The sequence below is a fragment of the Cydia pomonella genome, chromosome 7 (assembly GCF_033807575.1).
Source record: "Cydia pomonella isolate Wapato2018A chromosome 7, ilCydPomo1, whole genome shotgun sequence".
NCBI lineage: Eukaryota > Metazoa > Arthropoda > Insecta > Lepidoptera > Tortricidae > Cydia > Cydia pomonella.
In genome coordinates, this window is record NC_084709.1 from 14561074 (window position 1) to 14588048 (window position 26975).

Here is a 26975-nt window from a genome sequence, read left to right on the forward strand (position 1 = left end):
ACATGACAGCTGTTACCGTACCCTAGCTGTGTGAAAAATACTATAGTACCAATTCTAATGTATTGGTGCGATTTTAGTAATTATTACCTGAACGGATAATTGAATTTCACGAATTCTTTCGTAGTGTTGTCACTTTGACTTACATTAAAATTGATATCAGATTTTATTCTGATTGTCCATAGATAAATTAAAGCTATGATATTTATTCTCTTTCTATCTAAGTTGTTAATATACAAACTATTAAGGAAAAATCGGTTTCATTAAGCCCCAAGTGGCATGCACCCTGGTGCATCTATGCAGGTGTGTGGTGGGGCTTTATATTTATAAGCGAGCGGCGATCGGGCCCGCCGCCCGGTGTGCAGCTTTTAGCTAGTGCGGAGAGAACATGTGGGTAAGTTCCGCAATGCATGACCACGTAATTATCTTGATAATGATAATCTATTTACTATTTTTAACTGGTAAGGTGAAGTCAATGTAATTGTGTCAATTTTTTATAAGGATTACAAGTAATTTATATAAATTAATCCTGTTAATGGATGTCATTGGGTCATACTGAACTTCGATATTTTTTAAATTTGTTGATCATTAGTAGTTGTCTTATAAATGTATCAAAATTATAGTTCATTATAATTGTTGATGTGATAGGCCGGTAATTATTATGTAAATTACAAAATGCCATATTATCAAGCAACTGCAATTGAAAATGTGAATTTAGCACTATCTTAAAACATTATCATAATTGCTGTCAGCCTAATCGCAAGTAACTTTACCTATAAATCTGGAATAAAGCCCTAAGTTCTGTAAGATAACAATATAAGCACTTCTGAGTTTTCCGTTTTCCGACGTTATTGAAAATTATGTGATGTCGATGTTATGTCGGACATCTTTAATCCGAGATACTAAGACATTTTTAGGGTTCCGTAGCCAAATGGCAAAAAACGGAACCCTTATAGATTCGTCATGTCCATCTGTCTGTCCGATTATTTTTGGATGCGCGATCTAAAAACCGAAGAGCAACAAACTCAAAATATCAGTTACTATTCAATTTAGGTACAATATATTCAGAGGTACTATTTTAGTATGTTCTGGGTAATATCCGTTTAAAAATACACCTTTATTTAATTTACTATGGTTAATTATTTATTTAAAAATTAGATTTAAGAGAAGTGGATTCTTACCGAAGGAATGTACTTATTAGGAATTATGGGTGAAAAATGTAGTAGCCTACAGAACTTAAGATACTACTTTTATCTGTATCTATAACAATAATTCATGTAAAAGTTTTAAAAACCAACGATGCCTAATCAATAGCCAATCCACACTTTCATACTTTTACTTCCATGCGTTTCGTTTGGTTCCATTATTTTTTTTTATATCGATTTAAGAAGGCAAGTAAATAAATAAATAAGAAAGAAGATTTAAGAAGGTAAGTAAGTAAGGTAATTAAGTATGGATTAAAAAAAAATTGTAGACTACATAACTTAAGAAGCTATTTTTATGTTGTATATAAACATTATGTAGGTATAGGTCCTCCTTTTTAAGGTTCCATAACCAAAATGGCAAAAACAGAACCCTTATAGTTTCGTCATGTCCGTCAGTCCGTCTGACTTTTGGAAACATAGTCGAACCGAAAGTCTACAATATTCTGTCCCCCTCCCCCTCTAACTATTGACCGAAGGTGCAAAATATATAAAAAAGAAATAAAACTTATTTTATTAAATACTTTCCATGAAAATATTTTTTTTTCACTATTATTTTATTATAGATGCCGTTAGCCTACATGGTAATTATATATTTTAGCATAACACATGATTGCTTTAAAAGTTTAAATCAAAAACAAACACTTCTAGTTTTGTTATGCGGATCTATTTGTCCACCTGAGGATCATTTTCCAATTTCTTTTTTGTGTGGCTAGTACTAAAAATTACCGAGTATTCAATACAAAACTAGATTTGAAGATTCTACCGTAACATACGGAGCATGCCGTAATTCGACTGGACCATTGTTTATTGAGAACTAGCTTCTGCCCGCGACTCCGTTAGCGTAGGATGATGATGTTGATGATGATTGATAACAACTTATCCTATGTCCTTCCTCGAACCTCAAATTATCTTAATACCAAATTAGGTACCTGCATCTAAATCGGTTAAGCGGTTTAACCGTGGACTTCGCTCTACCTTGTCACGTTGCCCGTCGCACCACCCGTCGCTAAGACAAATGTCGTAGCCAGGATGTTACAGCCAGACAGAGTTTATTTCGCATTTATAATAGGGATGTTTCTGAAGATTAGTATTAACATTTGTCATTAGATGTCACTGTCCTGTTGGGCTAATATGGTCGGCTCTTTATCATTTGTCACCATGCCTGTCACGTTCTAACAAGTATGTAAGTGCGATAGTGACGGGCATAGTGACAGGCGATAAATATGGATTCATGCTGCCACTGCTGGCTGTTGAATCGCAGGAAAGATATTTTCCCGTAGATAGGATAAAAAGTAGCAAACGAACGTTAAAATCGAACGTTGACAAATAATTTCTTTTGGGTAAATAGGGCGAAATTTGTACGGCCGGCTCCAATTTCAATGTCAACATAAGTTCGAGAGAGTTTTAATGATACGATTGGGGTTCCTTTCTTTAGTTGTATTATTTAGGTATTTATTATCCGGTATTTCATAAATCTTCAAACTAATGATGTTTTATCGGTTGTCAGGTTACAAATATAATCTAGCTCGAAGGTCTGAAAATGTTGGAATAATTAAGCACCTATTGAAAAATATAATATACATACATACATACCTACTTATATGTATATCATCCATTACTCGGGATTCTCGGGAAAAAATGGTCGTTCTCGTAAACATCACATACAAATTTTCCTACCAGAATTCGAACCCAGGACCACTAGCGTACTAGTTAATGTATTATACTCGTATTATACGCCAATATACCGATCTACAGCTACGGAACCCTTCATTATGCGTGGTACGACCTACTGACTGATAGGTGCAGACTTTGCGAGTAATCTAAGGCAAGTGTGCACACTCGGAAATGCCTTTACAAATAAAAATGATTTTATTTTATTAATGCCATAAATATTTGAAAGGTACTCGTGCTACTAGCGTGCGTGAGCGCCGGCTGGGCGGCGCCACAGTACGCCTTGCCGGGCGCAGTGTACGGGCATGCCGGGCTCGTGCACGCTCCCGTTGTCCACGCACCCGTCGTCCATGCCGAACCTGTGGTGAGTCGTGTTAATTTAGCAGAGAGAATGCTGGCTGGGCTCCTAGTTTTTTTATGGATCCGTGGATCCGTATGCGAAGCCTGTGGGGATACTGCCACTTTAATGCAACCTGATACAAAAACTGAAAGGGTATCTTCGTTAGGTACAATCGTTACAATTACAGCAAGCTGGGGTATATATTAAGCAACTATACTTGTGTTACTCCAGCAGCATATCTTGGTGGCGTTATTTTAAGTTGAGCAACATTATCAAGTTGAATGTCGAACTTCAGAAGACACTGAGATCTAGTAGTCTGTATCTGTAGCTTTTTCTTTTACAAATGATCAAAATAGCAAACTATTATTGTAACCTATTCTGATACTGTACAGTATTTGAGAGTCACGTTTGGATTATTTCTCATGAACTTTCTCATGAAGTTCGTTCAGTTTTTTTTGTCTTTTTATGTCCCATTATTTTTTATACTAAGACGCCAGTGTGAATGAATGGCATTGTTACTTGTATGCATACGCCTTATTAACATTGTTCTTTTTACAGGCTTATCCAAAGTACGCGTTTAACTACGGCGTAAAAGACCCACACACCGGCGACATAAAGTCGCAGCAAGAGGAGAGAGACGGCGACGTCGTTAAAGGTACTTTTCATCCAAGAATGAGGTGCTTTCATGAAATATAGATGAAACTTTGTTACTAGCAGAACAAAGTGATGATGAATGAATGTAATGTTGTAACAAGAAGACGTACTATTCGTTTGAAATCCGTGATAACAAATTAATATTAATCTTAGTGCGTTCGTATTTTTCCATGCTACTTTAGTCAGCCTCAATATTTTAACAACTTTTACTTTGCAATAAAATTTAAATATGTATAAATAAATATTTAATAATTTTCTATTTCGAACTCATAGGCAAATTCATCATCATATTGTCTTCAGGTAGCTACTCATTAGTGGAGCCTGATGGGTCGACGCGAACCGTGGCGTACTCGGCAGACGACCACAACGGATTCAATGCGGTTGTACACAAGACCGGCCACGCCGTGCATCCCGCGGTTAGTATGCTATACTCGTATCTGCAGCCAGCTACTCTTTAACGCCTCGGTCACGAAACGCACGTTCCAAGCGTACACGCTCGACGCTGCCTGCCACCAAACTTTGGTTAAAATTAAAACTACAGATCACTTCAACTACAAGATGGAGCATTATTTTAATAGTTCGCAGTCACAGCATATAAGCGCTCTCGTTCTAATTTATGATGACAGCGCCACAGCTTAAGTACTTATTACACTTATACTGCTTTCGGGCCTTACAATCGTCGCCGACGTCGGTACCGACGTCAATAAAGATCGTTTTCCGTTTCACGAATTTAAGAAATTCGTAAAAAACACTTTGTCTGGAATTGCCAAAAATGTTAAATGTTTGATATTTTTTTGCAGTTGAACTATTTTTTTACGTCAAGTAATATTGTAAGCTATGTGCTAATATTTCGTAAAATGGAAAACGTTCCTTTGGCCCGATATCGGGCCGACGTCGCGGTCGATCGTTAGCCGTCCGAAGACAGGAGTCATCCTCGTACGTCTTAACTTAACGTCGTAATAAGCCCTTTATATAAGTTGCGTCTACGTTTAATACCTACACTCATGTTCTCATGTATATTAAAATTATCTGAAGATATTGGGCCATACGGGTGAACATGGGTTGTTGTAGTACTTGTAGGTAGTATAAAATGTTGTAGGATACAACTTAGTAATCCTGTCCTCGTCGTATAAATTTTTCAAGTAAAATTGAGCCTATATGTGGTACCTTGCACTCTTCGTAAACGCTTCTTAACCATTTGACCGCCATAGACGTCATCTGACGCGCGCGGCTACAGCCCAATATTAACTTTCATGCATTCCGACAAGGTTCAAGATGACGCGCCGCGCACTATAGGCGTAGCGTTAAAAAATGCGGTGCATATGTCAGTCGAGCGTTCATGCTTGAAGCGTGTGTTTCGTGGCCCTCGGCTCACAGAGTCGACGTGTACTCAACGTGACCGTTGCGGTGGTTTTTTACTCAATTGTTTGGGTGCATTCGGCTCACGACTGCTCTGTGCAGACATTAAAGAAAAACGCGAGAAAGAGAACTTGTTATCGGTGCCAGTGGTGTGCCAGTCGAAATATGATTCGTGCGTGACCTTTCGTTGTCAAACATCGCTCGGCTTGTTAAGCGCCAATTGCATCCACATTTACCGATATCGGCCCGAAATCAGTCCCGATTTCGGGCTTGATAATCGTATTGTAATGAACACAATATTTGAAATGTAAAAGATACTTTGTTTCTAATTGCCAAAAATGTTCAATGTTTGATATTTTTGCATATGAACCATTTTTTTTACATTTCAAATATTGAAAACGATGTGCTGATATTTGGTGAAACGGAAAAATACTATTTCTCGCGCCCGAAATCGGGTCTGATATCAAGCCTTACAAATTGTGGATGTAATTGGCACTTAAAGCCTGATTTACATGCGTGCCCAGATTTTGCGGTGAAGAATGAGATAGCAATATCGCTTTCTCCCTGTAATACTTCGTCCCTGACGCTTGGCAAGTTTCGGCACGCGTGTAAATCAGGCTTTAGAGTGATAACTCTGTTCTACTCAGTGTCTACTAAAAAGTCCGAATTCTCACTTAAAAGTCGATCACATTCACGATATAATTCGCGCGTATTTTTTCGAACAGTTCCTTTTTAGTTTGTGTTTGACTACTCAAAACCCGCCAAGCTGGTGCTGGTTTAAAAATTCATATGCCTTCCATATTAAAGTTATGGAACTTGTAAAAAATAAAATATGTAAAAAAAGTGAAATGTATTGTAGCGTAGATTGCAGAAGTCCTTCGTACGATGACACAAGTGAAATCAATCCAGTGTGTTCAAATTGTGTTATTATTTCCCAAGTAAACCATAGATATAATTCGTTCCGCCGCGACAGACTGGACAACTAGATAAGTCGTCAGGGGGCGCAACATTACACAAACTCGATTTCTCTGCAATCTGTGCTTGCGCAAGGCTAATGGCGCGTAGGCTTATAAGGAAACAGGTAGAACTTGGACAACATATTTCACCGAATTTCCTTGATAAGGCAAAAGAATCTAGGGGACTATGCACAGTCCAGGAGCCGCATTCCAAATTGAAAAATCGGAACTTGATTTGACATTACTCATAGTGCGTCGCATGCGCACCAAATTAGATTGTAAATCTGCAAGTTGCAATGCAAGGAATCTCAAATCAAAGTCAAATCAAGCTGAGATTTATATATGTAGTTAGAATGTAACTTGTAACTACTTAAGCAAGACGAACGCTATACGGTAGAAATACACCTATATAAAGTTTTAATCTAAAAATGTTTATTAGTATTTATTTTAACGGGACTTAATCGCGTAGGTATAGGCGTTAAAATTAGATACCTCTGACGTTTCGAGGCCCTCGATTTCAAAGTAAGTCTAAAATGTTTGTTACGTTGCTACGTTATATATTTATCCTAGGTATCGTCATATATCTGAGTACTGATTTTGATTGATTTAAGTTAGAAATATTTTTTTCTAGTATTTTGACTGCAACGGCTTTTATTGTTCTTTTCGCTTTTGGCTTAAATTCGTACCTATAAATAAGTATAATTTATTTCTAAACAGATAAATTAAAACTAATATCCGACCGAAGAGTCGGCTTCGGTTTCGGGTTTGACCAGTTTCGGCAAAAAAATCATGTTTCGGCCATACTTTCGGTTTCGGTAAAAAAAAGCCAAACCTTTCGGTCGGGCCGAAACTTATGAAATGTTACTTCATACTATGAAACTAAACTAAGTGACAAAGATGAAACCCCATACAAAGTAGGACAACAAAGTAGTATTGATGTATACAGAAATTAGTTGATTGGAAAACACAACAACACAACCATAAACAGGCCAAGATTGTGTCGAATCGCAATTCGCATACAGTGAAAGCTACAAAACAAAACGTACCTTGCTTAAGTAAAGAGGACAGTTTCAAGCATTAAGAGGATAGGGGACGGCCGCTTCTCCATACAAACGTAGTCTCCATTTTCCTCTCTGGATATTAACATTATGGAAAAGATTTCTACATAATGTGATGCATAATAAAATTAATAAACATAGTTATGCCCCTACGTTTGATTTTTTGATTAATGTAAAAATTAGGCGCGAAAACCAGATTTCATACAAATTTTTAATGATCCTAAATATATCCATAATAATGGAAATTTCGAAAAAATAAAAACAAACGTAGTGGTATAGCTGTGGTTGATATATAACAAATTGTGTCAAAATATTTTCTATAATGTCAATATCCAGAGAGGAAAATGAGGACTACTTTTGTAATAAAAGGCAATTTCGCACCGGTCCACCACTTTCGTCTTAAATGCGGTGAAATTTCAAACATTCGTCCGCCATATTGGTATTTTTGACAGGTTAGGCATCGAAAGCGCGGACCTCGATTGAAAATTGTATATGTATTTTAAGCGGCTATTAAACTAATCAAATTAAATATTCATAAACATAAACAAAAAAAATATTAGTCATATAGTCATTATTTTAAAATTATTACTCACTTATACCTCCATGAAAAAAACATTTTGCACACATGGCACATGGGCGTAATGAAATTAAAAAAAATACGCCCATGTGCCCAAATAGGTACGGGCATAAAGCTGTTTCCATCTCAGTATGCTGGCATACAATAGCACCGTTTACGAGCAAGTGTGATGAAAAAGAATTTTCTGCCCTCCGGACGGAAAGCGTCAACTTTGCTCGCTTTGCAGAAAAATAGTATGCGTACCACGGGAAGAAACGTAGGACATTCCATCCCGCGTGTTAGCCACCCTCGCCTTCGGCTCGGGTAACAATTTTACACGCGGCACGTAATTTCCTACTGTTCCTCCGCTGGGACACAAATAACTATTTCTGCCCTCCGGTCGGAAAGCGTCAACTTTGCTCCCGCTGCGCTAAACGAAGTTGCCGCTTTTCGCCTCCGTCGAGCAGAAAAATAGTATGCGCACCACGGGAGGAAACGTAGGACATTCCATTCCGCGTGTTTGCCACCCTCGCCTCGGCTCGGGTAACAATTTTACACGCGGCACGCAATTTCCTACTTTTCCTCCCTTGGGACACAAATAACTATTACAGTCCATGTGGTGCTAATTTTCCGCACTAGTGCATAAATTAGCACATTATGTAACTATGTCGAAAAATTTTCATATGTACTGTAAAACGTTGTAGGATACATTTGTGAATAGGTAATTCGCAACTCGTGTCGATTTGAAACACTCCCTTCGGTCGTGTTTTAATTTATCGGCACTCGTTACGAATTTCCTATTTTTCGCACTAGTATCGTAAATAACTATAATGTAACTTGGCAATGAAAAAGAAAGTGCGTAATAATTGGCCAGTGACAGTCACGCTCGAGTACACCGTGATCTTGAACTAAATTGATTCGCCCCATTACTAGATGTAGCTTTTGAAACCTCGCATCAATTTAAATGAGGTTCCGTAAAATCAACCTGATTCTATCTTCATGAAGTAAAGATTTCACATTCACTGTAATGTACTAAAAATATTTACAAATTATTATGGTGAACTGCTACGTGTATGTATATTTTTGTATTATTTTGTTTCAAAATAAAATGGATTTTGTTATTTTATTTATTTATTTAAAATTAAATAGTTTAGGTCTATATTTCGCAGGTACTTTAATTAGATTCACTCAAATACATAAATGTAACTGTATGTGAGAGAATGTTTTCGGTTAATCTATACATAAGCACAGAATAAGTAATAGTACTTACTACCTTACAGAAAAGAAACTTCCTACAAAATCGAAGTTCGACAGCGATTCAGGGACGAACCATTCTGTCCTTTTGTAATGTATAGCACTATGCCTTTCGGCTATTTAGGGTTGTCAAAATTAAATTCCTTATTTTATCTGTGGTTGTGCACGCAAAGGGACGTCAAGTTGTGCCGACCTTAATATTTGCTTGGATTTGACCGAATGGAGCCGAGAATGCCCGAAAAGATCAGTTCCGTTCCCCTGACATAAGTTACATTTCAGTAGTATGTAAATGTACTTATAAAAGTATACCACGTGATCGACCATTCAAAAAGAGAAAACGTTTTTCCACTTCTAAATATTTATGAATATATTATTCTGAAGCGATCGACATCAAAATCAAAGTGATTTGTTAAGATTTAGTTAGTGGAAACCGTTTTCTCCCTAAATGAAATTTCATAGAAAAAGTACAGTTACTAAGCTATTTCCTCTTAATATTCTAATTATATTTGTTATATCCAGTAATAGTAATTGAATTATCTGTGTTTTACAGCCAATAGCAGTAGCTCCACACTACGCTGCGCCGGCGCTCGCCATATCACCATACGGACTACACTAACGCGACTACGAATGTTACGGCTCGCATAGCATAAAGTCGGAAAATTAATTCATTTTAGTACACGTTACCGATTTTTTCGAGCGAGATAATCACCGGTAAAGTGTTCTATAAACTTTATTCCCTTATTCAGGTGAGTTAGCATATGCTCTGTAATGTAAGTGCACTTTTTGGTATTTAGACAATTAATTAAATATATTCATTAACTCTCAAGGTTATGACAATTTGTATAGATGCGTTGTTTTGTTTTGGATCTTTATAGATTTAAAAATATATATGTGGGATAAAGAAAATGATTAAGTAGGACCTTATTTGTGACGTTCCACGGGTAAAGATACCTTATGGAGGTCGGCGCTAACTTCGCGTATACCGCATTAGTATTGGAGCCTAAGCGGCAACCGCCAAGGGCACCTTGTGAAACGCTACTTTTACGGTTAGCAAAACAAAAGACACGAAAAAGTTTCCGTGGTAGGATTAAATAAGACTTAATATATTCGTGGAACACACAGGGTTATGTATAAGTACTTGATAAGAAAAACTAAAATATTATTGTAGTTTTGAAAATATATGATATTGCGAAGAGTTTTAGGATTTGCTACTGTGTGTTACCAATTAAATAACAGCATCTGGAGTACAATTTATTAATGTCTTATTTTGAGGTTTAATATACATAATGGTTGTTTATTTAGTTAGTATTTATGAGCTTCATGTAAACCATAACGATGTTTATTCTATATTCCTCAGTATCATTACTCGATTCGTTGCTTCTTCAAATTACCTATTGATCTCAGATACTATTTTATTTATCTGATTTATGTTTTTAGTTTATCGAACTCTATTTTTTGTATAAACTATTTTATGAATGTTTATTTTTGAACTCGACGACAATATTTTTTAATAAATTACTTTTTTTTATATTTGGAGTGTTATTATTAATAGTAATACTATCCATTATTAGCAGTATAATCGATGTTGATCAATAGTTGAACTATATCTCGTAATAAGGCAAAACTTGTCACGGTTTTTATAATTACGCTACCTATTCATAATATCCATCGGTATAACTAAAACTGATTAAGTATATTTATTTATCATAGACTTAGACTTATGCTTAGGTGGCATTGAAGTTACAACTGATAGAAAGGTATTAAACTACTTACCAAATCGACCGAAAGGTCAAAAAAGATCAGACAATATACAGTTGAAAACGTGATTAAAATATTTCATTAAAGGGGTGTGTGTAAAATGTGTGTGTGTCACATGTGTAAAAATAACCCTAATTCGTTTATTAAATACAAAAAAATACTTAAAGTTGGGTCAACCAATCACGGTTGGGGTTGGCTGAAATTCCAACACTAGAAAAATTAAATAATATTCTGAAGTAAAACACTACTACGGTGACTAACGCTAACAACCCAAAATTAAAAGCCCATATACTCGTATACTGACCCAAGCACGTACATATACATAAATAATGGCCTCCTGACAGAGTACGTTGAAAAGAAAAATTGTAGCAATATAAAACACTGGTGGTTCGCTGCGGGCCTTAATAGAAAACAAGATAAATACGCCCCGGCGGGGTCAAAGCACACATGACGAATGGCCTGATATTAAGTAGATTGCTGTTTTATCTGACTAAGTACTGCGGCGTTGAATCAAAATGTGATACTGAATTATTATGTTTTGGCACAGCTACCGGATCCCATGGCTTGGCATAGTAATATTATCAATTCTTTCATCAAACTTTCAAGCGTCAAAATAAAGTTTGTCAACATTACTATGAGGCGAGTTCGTGAAATGAGTATAAGCCTGAATGTTTGCTCTCATAAATACGTGGGAATGGCCAATAATGCCACCTCGGTTGCTGACTTCACATAATTCATTAAATTGAATAAGTTAGGCAAATTGAGTCATATATAACTTTAATCGATTTTATACATATTAATGCCTCGATTAAAATATGAAAATTAATATGGCGCTTAGTCATAGTTGACGTACCGTATAAGATCATAGTTCAAAAACCTTTCATTTAATATTTATGACTAGTTGTAAGATTTCTAAATTTATGAGTTCTATAAACGATATTAGGAACGGGTCTCGGGCAAGCTCCGTTTATGGAGACACATCATTTACGCGCTTCTAATCTTAAAAGGATTTACATAGCGGCATATACTCTTTGAAAGGATAAAGGTAAAGGTGCGAGTATTTGACATATACTTAATATGCCAGTTAACGTTGATAGATATAGCTGGAACACTTGGTAACCGGTTTAATTTAGTTCAAAGGGTTAATATTAAACTAGAATTAGTTTGATCTTGTGGCAGTGCAATGCGAATAAATCTAACCCGGCTTTAACCACCGACGTTTCTTCTTTAAGGTGTCTTAAACGAATCAAATGGTGGTGATTAATTAGTTTCATTTAAATTACCGTTTAGATCTAGAGATCACAGTATTAATAGAGGTTAAATATATATTAAATTTAGCCATTATTGTACAACTTTTTTTAGATATCTGGTGGATTTGAATAAAAAACAAATATTAAATACATATATACATACGTAACAAATATTAATATGAGTTATTTAATCGCTAATATGTGTCTACACAATTCTCTAGGTAGGATCAAAATATGTGCTGTCATGTAAGGTAACATTCTCCTCAACAATATGTAAGTTAGCAGGTCATCTGATATGACAATTGATGATATGATAAAATCATTTCGCCTTTTGCGGAAATCCGGGTCTTGGCTGATTAAAGAGAAAAAGTAAGAAACGTGTTTTGGATTTCTAGAAAACAATTTTAAGGTTTTAGTACGATGTAGATGAGCAAATGTTTTTTTTAGTAGGTAGCTCAGTTTAGGACTAAAATGAAGATTTACAATTTATTTTTACAGTAGGTATAAGTCATACGTACAAACACAGCTACCATACCATTTGTGTACCAGAGTGTCTTCTCGACAATCATCAAAGTTAAGTGTAAAATCGTATACGAGCAATTCTTGTATATATATATTGGACGTGTCCTTTTGACACAAAGGCCTCCTCCAATGAAAGAGGATTTTATTATAAACGTACCTGGAAACACATCTAATATATATTCGAATTACATTATTACACTTATATTCCAATGCCTTCCATGCCTCTCTGTCTCTGGCTAGTCGTGTCCATAGTGGACCAGCAGTTTTCTTTAAGTCATCTGACCATCTTTTGTATTGTCTGCCTCTTTTTCTTTTTAGGGTTCCGTACCCAAAGGGTAAAACGGGACCCTATTACTAAAACTCCGCTGTCCTTCCGTCCGTCCGTGTCACCAGGCTGTATCTCATGAACCGTGCTAGACAGTTGACATTTTCACAGATGATGTATTTCTGTTGCCGCTATAACAACAAATACTAAAAAGTACGGAACCCTCGGTGGGCGAGTCCGACTCGCACTTGGCCGGTTTTTTGTGTTGTAGCGTGGGGTCCAACGGATCTAACGATATTGATGAAAATTATATAGGTATATGGGGATTTTTGAGGACGGAAAATCGATCTAGCTAGGTCCTATCTCTGAGAAAACGAGCATTTTTGAGTTTTTATATGTTTTCCGAGCACAGCTCGGTCTCCCAGATATTTAAGTGTATTGGAGAAAACCATAATACTTTTACTTTTTATCAATTTAAGCAAGTATCTACATTTAGGAGCAATAAAAATTAGTTATTTAGTATAGAAATGTCCATAAATGTGTGTGAAGCTGCAAAGTTATAACTCTTTTTTAGGCTGCTAAATTACAAAATACTGCTAAATTATACAAACGAGCAAAATAGCGCGCAAAATGTGCTATTACCTGTATACGTTCTAACACAATTACCGACCGGTTGAACACCTGTTATTTTTAATGAGCCATTTACTAGAGTTACAAATTAATGACTGAATTACGAGTAAGACAATGAAAAATAAACAAATGCATCCACCAACAATTTGTATTATGGTCGAATTGCATTTATGGCGCTTTTATTATGTTTAACAGTTATTTCATAAAAAGGCATTGTGGGCGTCGGCGGTCGTAAATGTCAAAAAAAGAATATTCCCGCCTTTTATCTAAAGCCAGAGCTAAACTGTGTTGAATATAAGTTCATTATATTCAACGTTTAAAATGGTTGTTCAACGCAAATATGAGCGTTTTCATTTTCAAATTTAGTATGAAAAGCTAATAAAATTGAGGTGTTATTGCGCTAACTTACTGAGCTTGTACGTTGTTAAGAATTTAATACAAATTCGCATTGTTACCTGTGGAAGAAAGATGTAAATGTATATTGTTGATCCTAACAAATAAGATAGATACTTACAAATTAATGTTTCTTACTCTAAATACCCTAATACTTTAGATGCATGTACAGTGTGCATCAAACTTAGCGTACCAGGCATCAGACTATGCGTTAAAAGTATCTATCATTCTCTGGTATCTTTAAAAACAGATATATAGTAAACACCCCTATAATGGAACAGGCACCAGTAATGGAATGGTATAGACAAATCCTGTACAACAAGTATTTACCATTAGTTTTTAATCGCTGGCAACATTTTTCCATAAACAAGAGCCAAAGGGCTGCTTAAGTTTAACATTTCATTGATATTTGTTATTGTGTAAATGGATGGCGCCATACATTCCATGATTGGAGCAAAACACCACAATAAATAAAAAATAATAATAATTATAATAATTGTTAATAATATTGAAACCAATTGCAGTAGCTTTCATTAAATACATAGAAAACATAAAGGACGAATTGGACATTCAACTTTTAAAGCGTAAAGCGGTAGAAATTTTACAGGTGTCGGTGAAATATCATAAACACTCTAAATTTTCTCTTAAATGTTCCATGATTGATGCCGTTTACATAGTAAACACCCCTATAATGGACGTGGTACCAGTAAAGGGATGGTATAGAAAAGCCCTTTAAAATAAGTATTTATTATCAGTTTTAAACACTGGTAACATTTTACCATAAACGAGGCCAAAGAGATGTTTAAGTTTTAACGCATAAAGAGGTAGAAATTTTGTGGGTGTCGGTGTATACTAAAAATACTTCAAATTTTCTTTTAAATATCTCATGATCGGTGCCGTTCACATATGTCTCTACTATATATAGAACAATTAAACTATTGCAGATACTTATGAACGTGAACTATCGAGATATATTTCTATTCTGAAAAGTATTCGAGGGTGGCAGATACTTTGGTGCTTTCAAACTATTGATGCTGACTGTACAGTCAAGGGCATAAATATATGTACGTTCCCAGAGCTTCAAATATTTATGTACTATTTTTTAGCCAAAAATTTCTCTACAACAATTAGATCCAAGATATATGCACAATGATCGACTCATTGAAATGCGTACTAATACCGTTCATTAATATCAATACAATGACAGACAAAAATATGACGGCAAACAGGCAGCCACAAATATCTAGGCAGTTGTTTCTCAAATACATGTGAACAAAGCAGGCGTCGAAAATATCAACACAAGCATGTCATAAACAAGTGAACATAACAGAGGTCTAATATATCAATACACAAAACAGTTACGTACAGTCGAGTTCATAAATATCTGAGCAGCTAAATGCAAAATATGCAAACTTTTGCACCTTATTGTCAATGTCATAAGAGTGTACATATATTTTTGTACCCTCGGATCTGCTCATATATTAATGAACTCGACTGTACATATATTTATGAGCTGTATTCGTCTGAAATAAATGCATTTTATTTTTATTTTATATATGCTTGCCCGCAACCTTTTCCTTTGTAATGCGTGCCAGAGAACGTCTTTTAAAAATTCAGAAGCCGTCAAATCATAATATAATAATTCCTTACAATTATTATATTATGATTTGACGGCTTCTTTAACTTAGTATCTTTCGTAGTAGCGCTCCTAGTAAGTTTAAATATTTGTATGATGATCACGATTTTTTTCTGAGTTCTAAATATGTATCTATGTATATGTATGTATATCGTCGACTAGTATATATCCATAGGTACAATTATGCTTTAGTTTGTGCTTAGGTCGAACTGTGTGATAAGTATTCATTGTTATCGCATCTTGAATATTGTTTTATATACTTAAACAGTTAAAACATGTCCTTCGATGTAAACTTTTTAAGTGTTTTATCAGCACTCGTTTATAAATACTACTGGCCACTTATTCGTACATTCTTAATTCAAATAATTCATTGTAATTTGAAGTTTGCTGTAGATATCCGTCAATGTTGATTTCTTTGGTAAAAACTATTTCACGATAAACCAAAAATAATTACGACGATGTACAGGGTTTCTGACTATATAAAACATCGTATTATTTTTATGTGGGAAGATGCAGTCCCTATTACACAAATCGCCGAAGAATTGGGCGTACAGGTAAGTGACCTGAATTGTTCGAAATATATTTTCTATTGCTTGCTGGTAGAGCTCATTGATTTACGATTCCTGTTTAATTGTTTTAGAGGAGCACTGTATACCTATGGGTGAAAAGGTTTTTAGGATATGGTAATGTTAAGAATCATGTATCTAAAGGACGACCGCGGAAAACAACGGCTCTTCAAGATGGCCAATTAATCGACGTTGTAAGAAATCAGCGTTTCATTTCCACTGCAAACTTGGCAGTTCCTCTTGGAGTATCAACCCATACAGTGCGACGAAGATTATGTGAGGCTGGCCTTAGACATCATACACCAGCAAGAAAGCCTTTGTTGACTCAAAGACACAAAGATATGCGTTTAGCATTCGCCAATCGGTATTTAAATTACGACTTTGAAAATGTTTCATTTATGGACGAGAAAGTGTTTGTGTCCTCTGCTGATGGAAGAGTATCCCTTTGGCGGACTCCAAAAACGAGATACGAAGAACAAAACGTACAAACAGACCGACGTAGTGGTCGAATTTCTATTGGGTTTTGGGGTTTTATGAATGCTGGTGGACCTATAGAGCTATGTGAAATTAGTGGTCGATTAAACAGTCATGGATACTTAGATTTATTGCGGGATGTATTTCTGCCTAGTGCTAGAATAGTTTATCCTGATGATTACGTGATTGAATTCATACAAGATAATTCCGCAATTCATAATGCGAGACACGTCCAAGCATGGATAGACAATGAAGATAGTTTAAATTTAATAAAAATGCCCCCACGAAGCCCAGATTTAAACCCCATAGAAAATCTATGGGGTTTAATGGTACAAGACTGGGATGCAACTAAAGCTCGTACAACTAACAGCTTAAGAGCACACGTTCACGAAATTTGGGAGGGATTCAGAGGCACTAACGTATGTGAAAACATGGTCCGGTCAATGAAAGACCGTTTGCAAGCGGTGAAAGATGCAGACGGAGGATATACTAAATATTAGGGGTAAATTATAAGTTGCTTAAGTGGAGCAAGTTATTAAGTTTTTCTTTTTGTAAGAGGAATAAAATGTTTTATTTTTATTTGTTATTAATAAGATGAAGTCCGGTAACATGCATACATTGATTTTATGATAAGATTGCCAATAAAAAAAGGCGAATTTGGAACATAATTTGATTTCTCATTCCTACTCCAAAAACTACTTTTTACACGCCCCGACATATTTAACTCTTTGATCGCTAATGACTTGATATTAGGTCCAATAATTCCTTTAGTCCCATCTCGTAGCCAGATTTAGTAGCTAGCTATGAAATGAGAAACGTGTTTTCCCATTTTGTACCTAGCTACTAAATGGGAACAATTTTCCCATCTCGTAACCAGATTCGGTAGCTAGCTATCAAATCTGGCTACGAGATGGGAATGGGACTAAGGGCGATAATTTCATGCCCCACACGCACGTATTGTCACATAAGGTTTACTTTTCCGTGCTTGTTAAATGACTTGGCGTGTGTGACACGAATGATGTTTCTTGACGTGGCTGCAAAAAGGTTAAGTGCCTCACGAAATTTTAGTTATAGATTCCAAAGGGCTCAACTCCTAAAGTATATTTTCAGAATAAACATGAAAATGTTGACTGAAAATTGGTAACAGCGTCATGTTTACTGCAGGCTAGTTTGTACACGTACATTTTTATTTGCATTTGGTAGACTCTTAAAGGACCCAACTAATTTGTAAGATTCTGCACATGTACTGGACAACGTTGTTCTATAATCAAACATAGCTTAAAATAGAGTGAGTAATAAAATCAATTAATTTTTTTAACTTAGAAACACATTTATTCATTCCAAAAATAAGTTTGTTTCTTTTACTGAGTGCGAATGGTGGCAACTTTAGGACTCCATTATAGCATTTTGATTCGAATTGACTCGAACCTTAATGCACTCGTTTTATCTATTTATAATTTATCACGTATGAAGATTAATGCGAATATCTTAATTTAAGCTAAACTAGCGTAAACGACGATTCTCATCAGTCTCATCACGTTATCTGAATATGTACTCAGACGTCGATATTCCATAACATTTTTTTTTTTGCTTTTTACATTGAACTGTCTGTTACAATTTACTCTATAATTGGTAGTGAAATCTAAATATACAAAAAGCGGCCAAGTGCGAGTCGGACTCGCGCATGTAGGGTTCCGTACCATTTGAGACGTATTAAAAAAATCTACTTGCTAGATCTTGTTCAACATTTTACCACTTTGGACACACATTTTACCACTTGGAAGTGTCTCTCGCGCAAACTATTCAGTTTAGAAAAAAATGATATTAGGAACCTAAATATCATTTTTGAAGACCTATCCATAAATACCCCACACGTATGGGTTTGATGAAAAAAGATTTTTTGAGTTTCAGTTCTAAGTATGGGGAACCCCCAAAATTTATTGTTTTTTTTCTATTTTTGTGTGAACATCTTAATGCGGTTCATAGAATACATCCACTTACTAAGTTTGAACAGTATAGCTCTTATAGTTTCGGAAAAAAGTGGCTGTGACAGAATCGGACAGACAGACGGACATGACGAATCTATAAGGGTTCCGTTTTTTGCCATTTGGCTACGGAACCCTAAAAACGTATAAAAAGCGATTCCCATTAACAAATGAAGGCTTGATGACGTCAGGTCCAAAATAAAAGAGACGGATGTATCGCGTGACATTTCTGCACTCTTTTCGATGAACGTCAATTTTTGAAATTAGAACAAAGGCTTTTAGTGCGGATTTTTGTGATCATTGCATGCTTACATATATTTACAGCTCATAAATATATGTACAGTCAAGTTCATTAATATATGAGCAGATCCGAGGGTTCAAAAATATATGTACACTCTTATGACATTGACAATAAGGTGCAAAAGTTTACATATTTTGCATTTAGCTGCTCAGATATTTATGAACTCGACTGTACGTAACTGTTTTGTGTATTGATATATTAGACCTCTGTTATGTTCACTTGTTTATGACATGCTTGTGTTGATATTTTCGACGCCTGCTTTGTTCACATGTATTTGAGAAACAACTGCCTAGATATTTGTGGCTGCCTGTTTGCCGTCATATTTTTGTCTGTCATTGTATTGATATTAATGAACGGTATTAGTACGCATTTCAATGAGTCGATCATTGTGCATATATCTTGGATCTAATTGTTGTAGAGAAATTTTTGGCTAAAAAATAGTACATAAATATTTGAAGCTCTGGGAACGTACATATATTTATGCCCTTGACTGTACTGTATAGTAGAATATTAGAAAGTAGTGAAGCCTATTACAAAATTGCTGTATTTATTGAAAAATCCTCATATTTCTGATTAAAGATTAATTTAAACAAGAAATAATAATTGTTAACATGAAAAAATATAACGACTTCACAAATTAATACTATATTTTTAGTTACTATCCAAGGTGTCACTAACCTCCTATGATACAAATACCTCCAAAAGGCTGTTCCTTGTCCTACTCTTGCTAATGGTATGACATCAGTGTAGCGGATATGGGCGAAATTGCCTTCACCCACAATGTTTACGAGAAACAAACGCTTTACTTTTAGGGTTCCGTGCTTGGGTACTAAAATTAACGATTGTAGATAGGCCGGGCCATGTGAGAGTAGGTAATTAATTGATCATAAAGTAAAATAAAATAGTCATAGTTTCCAAATACGAGCATATGTAAACATTTGTAAGTTCTTAATCTTTATTAGGATTAGGGATGAGAACTTTTGGGTGTACCTAAATGAAGGACTCGGGGATGAGATGAAAAAAATAACTAGATGCTTACGAGTAGAACACTCGATTATTTAGGTAATTACGTAGCTTCCCTTATTTATATACGATTACTAGAAACTAATTAGTGTACGTTTAACCATAGGTATACCTAACTTATATAAACTGGTTTATAAGTTTACATTCCACGCTCCTTGCAGTTCAAAATATGTTTATATATAATACGTTTCACAAAACCCATTAGTATGAACCAGGGTCATCCAACAAAGTCCAGTTTGGAAGCAACTTGAATGAAACAAATCTTCAGCGGATCCTCTACGGGCCCTTTAGTTATCACTAACTCGCGCTTGACCATCCTTTTTTGTCAAGTAAAATCCACTAAAAGGAGTCGTTCATAAAAGAGTCCACGCATGTGGCCAACGCCTGTTTGCCCGTCAACACCCGCTTCCTTCGCCGTTGGTGAACCGACACCGCCGTGATATAGTGCTTCTGATGGTCGTTTCATTGTTTTTAAAACTTTGTGAAAGAAAATATTATAAGAAAATTAGTACAAACATGACATATAAGGATTTTTTCATGAAGGTATGTGATATAATTAAATTTAAATACAACAATTCCACTCAAGTTGTATTTTATTTAAGTGTTTTAACTAAAGTTGCATTAGCCTTAGCCACTCAATTAATGTTTCGACCTGACTTTTTAATCCGTTATGAGTTATGACCGCATTTGTCTAAAATTTTCCAATGGGCTAATTTACTCACCAGGTCGATATTTGACGGACATGGTATCAAACCATAATAAATACTGTGAACAGTGCTATTGCCTGAAAATAATTTTATTTAAACTGTAGTATAATCAAGGTCGGATAAGTAGGTAACACTATACATTCAGGTAAAAGGTAAAAATGGTGGCACTTGCTTCTATTATCTCACTGGGCAATTTCCCTAGTCTTCGAGAAAAATTACGTTTTTGGTTCTTGTGCACAACCTTTACGTTTTACCTTTATTGATAAGATAGAATAAAAGCTTAGGAGAATTTAATCCACTTGTTAGTTAATCTTAGATACCAGAAATTAAGTTACATTTAGAAGTTATTTGAAATCTAAGATCAAAAGAATGTCTATTAATTAATCTCTTGCAAAATAAGGTGCTTTTAATAATTTTAATGAGCAATTTTTTGCTACTGGTATCTTAATTACGACTGAAGATTATATCTGGTTATTACTCACGATGACGTAAATTTGCTATGTCGGACCCGTAGGAGTGGATTATATTTACATGAATATTACTTTGTTACTTGCTATATACTTGTACTTGCTATATTGTATTGAATTGTATTAATTGTAGACTAATACCTAATGGCGGGGATGAATATAAATAAATGTTACCCACAATGCCTATTTCTACAAACCTGATAAAACAATTATTTGTATAGGTGTTACTGCTGATACTTTCGATGACTCCTACGTGGGTTATTTCTGCACCAAGGCAGCCCAGACTTAGTCTAGCGGAGCCAATGCCTAGCTACTTTTACAATAATATAGATGGTAAGATGGATTTTATTATTTTTTTCTTTTGACACATTAAGTATACCTATTAGACTTTTAATTACAGGTAATTTGTCAGGCTCTTTAATTTACAGAGTTTGTCAAAGAAATAGGCAAGCATACCTACGTACTTTATTAAGTATAATAGATCAAGCAATTCCTTTCTTTCTTCGTCAGAAAAAAAAGGTTTTTATTGGAATTTTTTTATAGCGCATTATATGTATTAATTTTATTATAGTGACCCATATGTTGTTTCTTGTAATAAATTAACATGTGCATTAACCAGGTTACCCTGGCACATACGCATTCGGCTACGACGTATTAGACGCAGCCACCGGCCAAACCCAGTACCGGAATGAAGAGCGGTACCCCAACGGTACCGTGGTGGGCAGCTACGGGTATCTGGACCCGGTGGGCCGGGCTCATCGGTACCGATATGTGGCTGATGAGAAAGGATACAGGTTAGTACAGATATCGAATTTCAACACTGACCTTACAATGAATCTGTAAACGTCAAGAGATAAATTTAGTTTACCACCCATTTTCTTCCTAATAATACCTAAGTTAGTACCCATCATCAAGCATCGACAACGAGTAAAACGGGATTGTGTAAAGATTATTAACGGCCCGATTCGAATTTTAATATACGTAAAGTAGCCTTTTTTTTGAAGAAACTAAAAAAAGAAAAGTAATTGTCAGTGACGTATCCTATCCATATCGTATCTAGAGTTAATTTTTGAAGTTCAAATCGTGCCGTTAAAGAGGACGTAACGCTAGAAAATTAGAAGTGGATAAAAAACATGGCGCGCCGCGTCAAATTTGCTGCGGACGAAATGGCTATCGCGCAGGTACCTTTTATTACTCTGAAAAAATACTTTTGTGTAAAATTTTGCTCGTCAAATTCCTCGTTAATATCACTATCATTAATTAGCTATTTTATACTTAAATTATACTGCTATGGTATTATGCAGGGTAACGATTCTGAAAATGAACGAAAATAAGACCTGTTTTCGATATTTATTTCTATAAAGCCAATTTAACTTTTTAAGGTTCTGGTTGGAGTTTGCCCTGCAAATATAGTATACTTTCTGAATAATTTTTTTCATCGCATTAGCCCTTGATGTAAAATCCAATAAAAAAAAACAAGTTTGCATTAGCTCCCACTTAAATTAAAAAATAATAATCAAAACACTAATAAATGTCCTAGAACTATTATATTTATCAATGGGCAAATAAACACCACTAGCAGTGCTAAAATGGACGGTTTTACGTTGTTATATTAGGTACTATCATAGAATATGTAATAGTACTACCGTATACTACGGGATGTAAAGCACTGGTTCACTATCAATGGTATGAAACTTAATCTTGAAAAAACAATGTAATCCAGATCAGCCTTAGGGGTTTGCCACCCCAAACATTGAATATTGTGCTTGATAATATCGAAGTACCTTTAGTAAACAAGGCAAAATATCTAGGCTTTACATTGGACTCTGCATTAAAGTGGGGTACCCATATATATGAGCTTTGTAAGAGGTTAGGCAAAGCGTGTTTTGCAATTTCTAGATTAACGAAAATGCTTGAGGAGCAATGTGTCAGAAATGCATACTATGATTACTTTCAGTCAATTGTAACGTATGAAATTGATATGTGGGGACAAGCAGCGGACAGACAAAGGATGTTTATTATGCAAAAAAGGTATTTAGGATCTTGGCTGGGGTGCCCTGGGACACACCTGCCCGCAGTCTATTTCGGACGGTAAGGATCATGACTGTTCCAGGTCTATACATATTTGAAGTGGCAAAAGTAATTCGTAAACATCTTATTGAATTTAGAATGCGTGGTTCTAACTGCCGAAATGGAAATAATCTCTTCCCTAAAAGGCACAGACTTAAAAAGTCAGAACAATGTGTGTAGTACATAGGTCCTAGAATCTATAATCGTTTGCCAAATAATTTGAAGTCAGTTGAATTATCAGGTAATACATTTATAAGTAAGCTTAAGTAATATTTAGTAGATAAGGTATTTTACTCATTAGATGAATATATTAATCAGAATAATTAACGTGATTATTAAAATGGGATAGTTATTATTATTATTTATAGTTGTTGATATATAAAAATAGACATAAGATGTAAATAATTAATGTAAATTGACATGTAACTTGCGTTATGAATAAATAAATTGAAATTGTAAAGAAAAGAAACTTAAAAAAACCGAAGGTTGACCGCGATTCAGGGACGAATCATGCTGTCTCTTTCTAATGTATGGCACTGTTCCTTTCAGCTATTTAGGGTTGTCAGATTTCAAGTAATTATATCTTATCTGTGGTTGTGCAAGCAAAGGGACGTCAAGTTGTGCCAACCCTAATTGCTCGTAGCAGTGCTTAGCCAAACGGAGCTGAGAATGCCCGAAACGATCAGTTTCGCTCCCCTGGTACGGAAAACGTAGATTCCTGTTTCAGTATTTAACATGATGCTTTGTTTTTTCTTTCAGGGTAATGAAAGACCGCCCCAATCCCTACACTGCACCAATAGTTAACCCTAACGCCATTTTGAATACCGATGAAGATACAGTCACTTGGAAGAGGAAGAAACCACGCCGTACTACGGAAAAGCCTGAACTAAGGAGAAACAATTTCATTCCATTTCCTGGCCAATATTTTATTTAACTTCTCTGAAAACATAAATTATTATGACAACATTATTGTTTTATTTTCCCTTAAAACTCTTTTCTCGAGTTTCCTTTTCATAGAATTAGCAAAAATATTTTTTATTAAAAATATTTCTTCAACCAGTTCAACCCTATTTATATTATTATATCCTTGGATTTCACGGGCCTATAAATCCCGGTCTTTTGATAGGCTTGCGTGGGGATATAGATCCAACACGTAGAGGCCTCTTGGAGAGCTTTAATGTCATGTAGAACGCCTGCTGGACCCCGTTCACGGGCGCAACAATAGACACCCATGAACCGGTCGCAACAGGCATTGGGACTATTGTAGTAAAGTGAACAGTATAACGGTCTATGGATTGAAGTTTGGGAGGACAATGAGACTGGGTTATTGCAAAGATATCCGGACACCTGCCATAACAATGTTTCCACTAGTTATCGAGGCAGGCGGTGACTCGCCGCCCACTAGATGGGCCCCTGAAAATGCCGTCGTGAAGACGACCAGGAGCAACACCGGTGTGAGCGGCTCAGGGGTGTAGAGAGGTGTACGCCGCTTTCTACCCAGTGGCTGATAACAGCCACTGTGCCAACTCGCGTCTTATGCAAGTTTTCACTTCCACCCCTGGAGCATTTAGCTCTAACGACTCCTCTCTGGACGGCCAATGAAGGCAAGCCAGAGCTGAGAGTCCTGCGGGTCCCCTTGGGGTCCATTCCGACTGACGAAGACACGCCGGAGACGGAGACCCTGACCGACTCTCGGGAGTACTCGGGTCCGTGGGGTCGTATATTATTATATTATTATTATGGAAGGTGGAGATAAGGAATACAATCTCCATAGGCAAAACTGTTGCAAAACTGTCCAGCTGTCAGCTATAAATGATAGTTCCAAATCTCTCCAGAGTAGCGCTAGAGTAGCTAAGATTGAATGATTTGATTTTTTTATATGAATTGATTTTTTTCTTCAAATATTCTAGGTATTGTAGCGCCACCTATTTAAGGTTTTTTGACGATCAATTTTTGATACATGGAGATTGTATTCCTTCCCTTTACTTTCCATAATTATTACACTCTTTGGCTCAACCGTCACTTTGACTTTATGAAAATGGTATACAGAATTATTCGTATCGTGTTATTGTTTTTTCCTACAATTGTGAAATGTAAGCTTTTTATTGCATTAACAAAGTAGAAGGATATGTTTTGCAAATTATATGTACGATTACTTTTGTTTGCCAGGTTTAAATCTCGAGGCAAGAAACGAAAAAACTTTTCCGAATGGAACGCTGGTTGGGACATATCAATATGTAGATGCACAGGGTAACCAAGTGCATGTGAAGTACTTTGCTGATGGAAATAGTTACAGGTGTGGTCTTTTGTTGAACTAAACATACTCACTATTAAAAATATCCAGTGGGAAGTAGTTCTAGTATGGTGTATAAATAATTGATTTGTTTTCATTTGAATTGGAATTGTGGGCGTATCATACTAGCGACAGCACATCAGAACCTTCAATAGTGATGGCGAGGGTTTTTAATGAAATCCGATGTTCAAACCGCAATCTTTACTAGGCAAGACTGTTTGCAAATAATAGCACACGTTACATTTCTTATCTTAAGCAAGCCAGTGGGTTTGACCCAGGAACCGCCACCGACGTCATCTTTTCCCGTTCTCATCTGGAGATTGATAGACAGCATAACGTCAATTGTTCTCGATCTCAATTATTTTAACAGCGCACTCTATGACGCCCTGGCGGATCTGCGTCGAACGCCACTCACGAGTAATGTAATACCCTAGCTTGCTCTATTTGTCAAATATGGCGTGATGAAACTTAAAGGCATATAGATGGCACGATTAAGTCGTTCACCGACATATATTATATACTAGGTATGTTCACTCGTCCCATTCACTGTTCATTTTTAATTACCCTTTTGAACGTTTTATGTCATAAACACAAAGATCAGTCAAACGCCAAGCTCCCAAGCGCAAGGAAGCTAATGGAAACCTTACTTGAAAGTCTGAAAATTACTTAGACAGCGTCTGCCGTAACACCTATATACTTGGCACTGTGGACACGACTGGTAACAACGACTTTAGGTGTTCTTGGCATTCAAAAGGTGAAACGGTTCTTTTTTAGGTTCTAAGCGTGTATAACATTATTTACAGTAAATATGGTGCTACTTTACCGCACTAGTGAGAAAATTAGCATATTACGTTCTTGTGTCGAACATTTAAAGGGCCATATGTACTGTAAAACGTTGTACGATACCTGTGCGAATAGGTAATTCACAACTCGCGTCGATTTGAAACATTGTTTTAATTTATCGCCACTCGTTTCGAATTTCCTATTTTTCGCACTTGCATCGTAATGTACTATTCCAGCATCGACTTAAAAGGATACAAGATCCCAGAAACCGCAGAGACAACCCAGAATCTAACTTCCTCAATAGCTAAGCCAACCACCGAGGTAGATACATTGGTACCGCTAAAATTAGACTTTCCGGCCATTGACAACATCTACACAATTGAAAACCCGCACAACTATACTAATGATATTTCCAACAATAATGAACAAAATCATGAATATAATGAGGACCAAACCATAGATTATGATGTTTATGACTCTGTGTTGAAAATACCTAAGGTTAAACCTTATGAAAAGGTCAAGGAAGTGAGGAAAACCGTAAGGAAGATTCGACAAACGTTGGATATTTTTATGAGAAAAATACCTAATGCATAATTACTTTTACATCGGTTATGTTTAGTTCGTATTCTATTTGAATAATATTTACTGTTACTTACAGAACCTTTTTAATATTCATAGGTTTATTTCAGGCTACGTAAATTTTGGATATACGGTATACCTACGTTTTTAGTTAATAAAAACCAGGGCTGTCAACACCGCTGCCTATTGGGCTTCCATCGTATAAAAAAAGGAACCTCGACAC

General features: G+C 35.8%; 3 protein-coding genes across 3 annotated transcripts; all 3 read left to right on the forward strand.

Moving 5' to 3' along the window:
* The first annotated feature begins 302 nt into the window (after nt 1–302).
* On the forward strand, nt 303–10580 carry LOC133519903 (cuticle protein 8-like). The gene is made up of 5 exons (XM_061854099.1): nt 303–391; nt 3103–3237; nt 3772–3868; nt 4168–4283; nt 9601–10580. The coding sequence occupies exons 1-5, from the start codon at nt 386–388 to the stop codon at nt 9664–9666; spliced, it is 420 nt and encodes a 139-aa protein (XP_061710083.1). The 5' UTR covers nt 303–385; the 3' UTR covers nt 9667–10580.
* Nucleotides 10581–20350: 9770 nt separating this feature from the next.
* Nucleotides 20351–24107, forward strand: LOC133519902 (cuticle protein 6-like). The gene is made up of 3 exons (XM_061854098.1): nt 20351–21360; nt 21647–21821; nt 23857–24107. Exons 1-3 carry the CDS (start codon nt 21270–21272, stop codon nt 24029–24031), a joined length of 441 nt encoding a protein of 146 aa, XP_061710082.1. The 5' UTR covers nt 20351–21269; the 3' UTR covers nt 24032–24107.
* Nucleotides 24108–25125: 1018 nt separating this feature from the next.
* LOC133519901 (uncharacterized) lies at nt 25126–26833 on the forward strand. The gene is made up of 3 exons (XM_061854096.1): nt 25126–25190; nt 25267–25393; nt 26410–26833. The coding sequence occupies exons 1-3, from the start codon at nt 25130–25132 to the stop codon at nt 26765–26767; spliced, it is 546 nt and encodes a 181-aa protein (XP_061710080.1). The 5' UTR covers nt 25126–25129; the 3' UTR covers nt 26768–26833.
* The last annotated feature ends 142 nt before the right edge of the window (nt 26834–26975 follow it).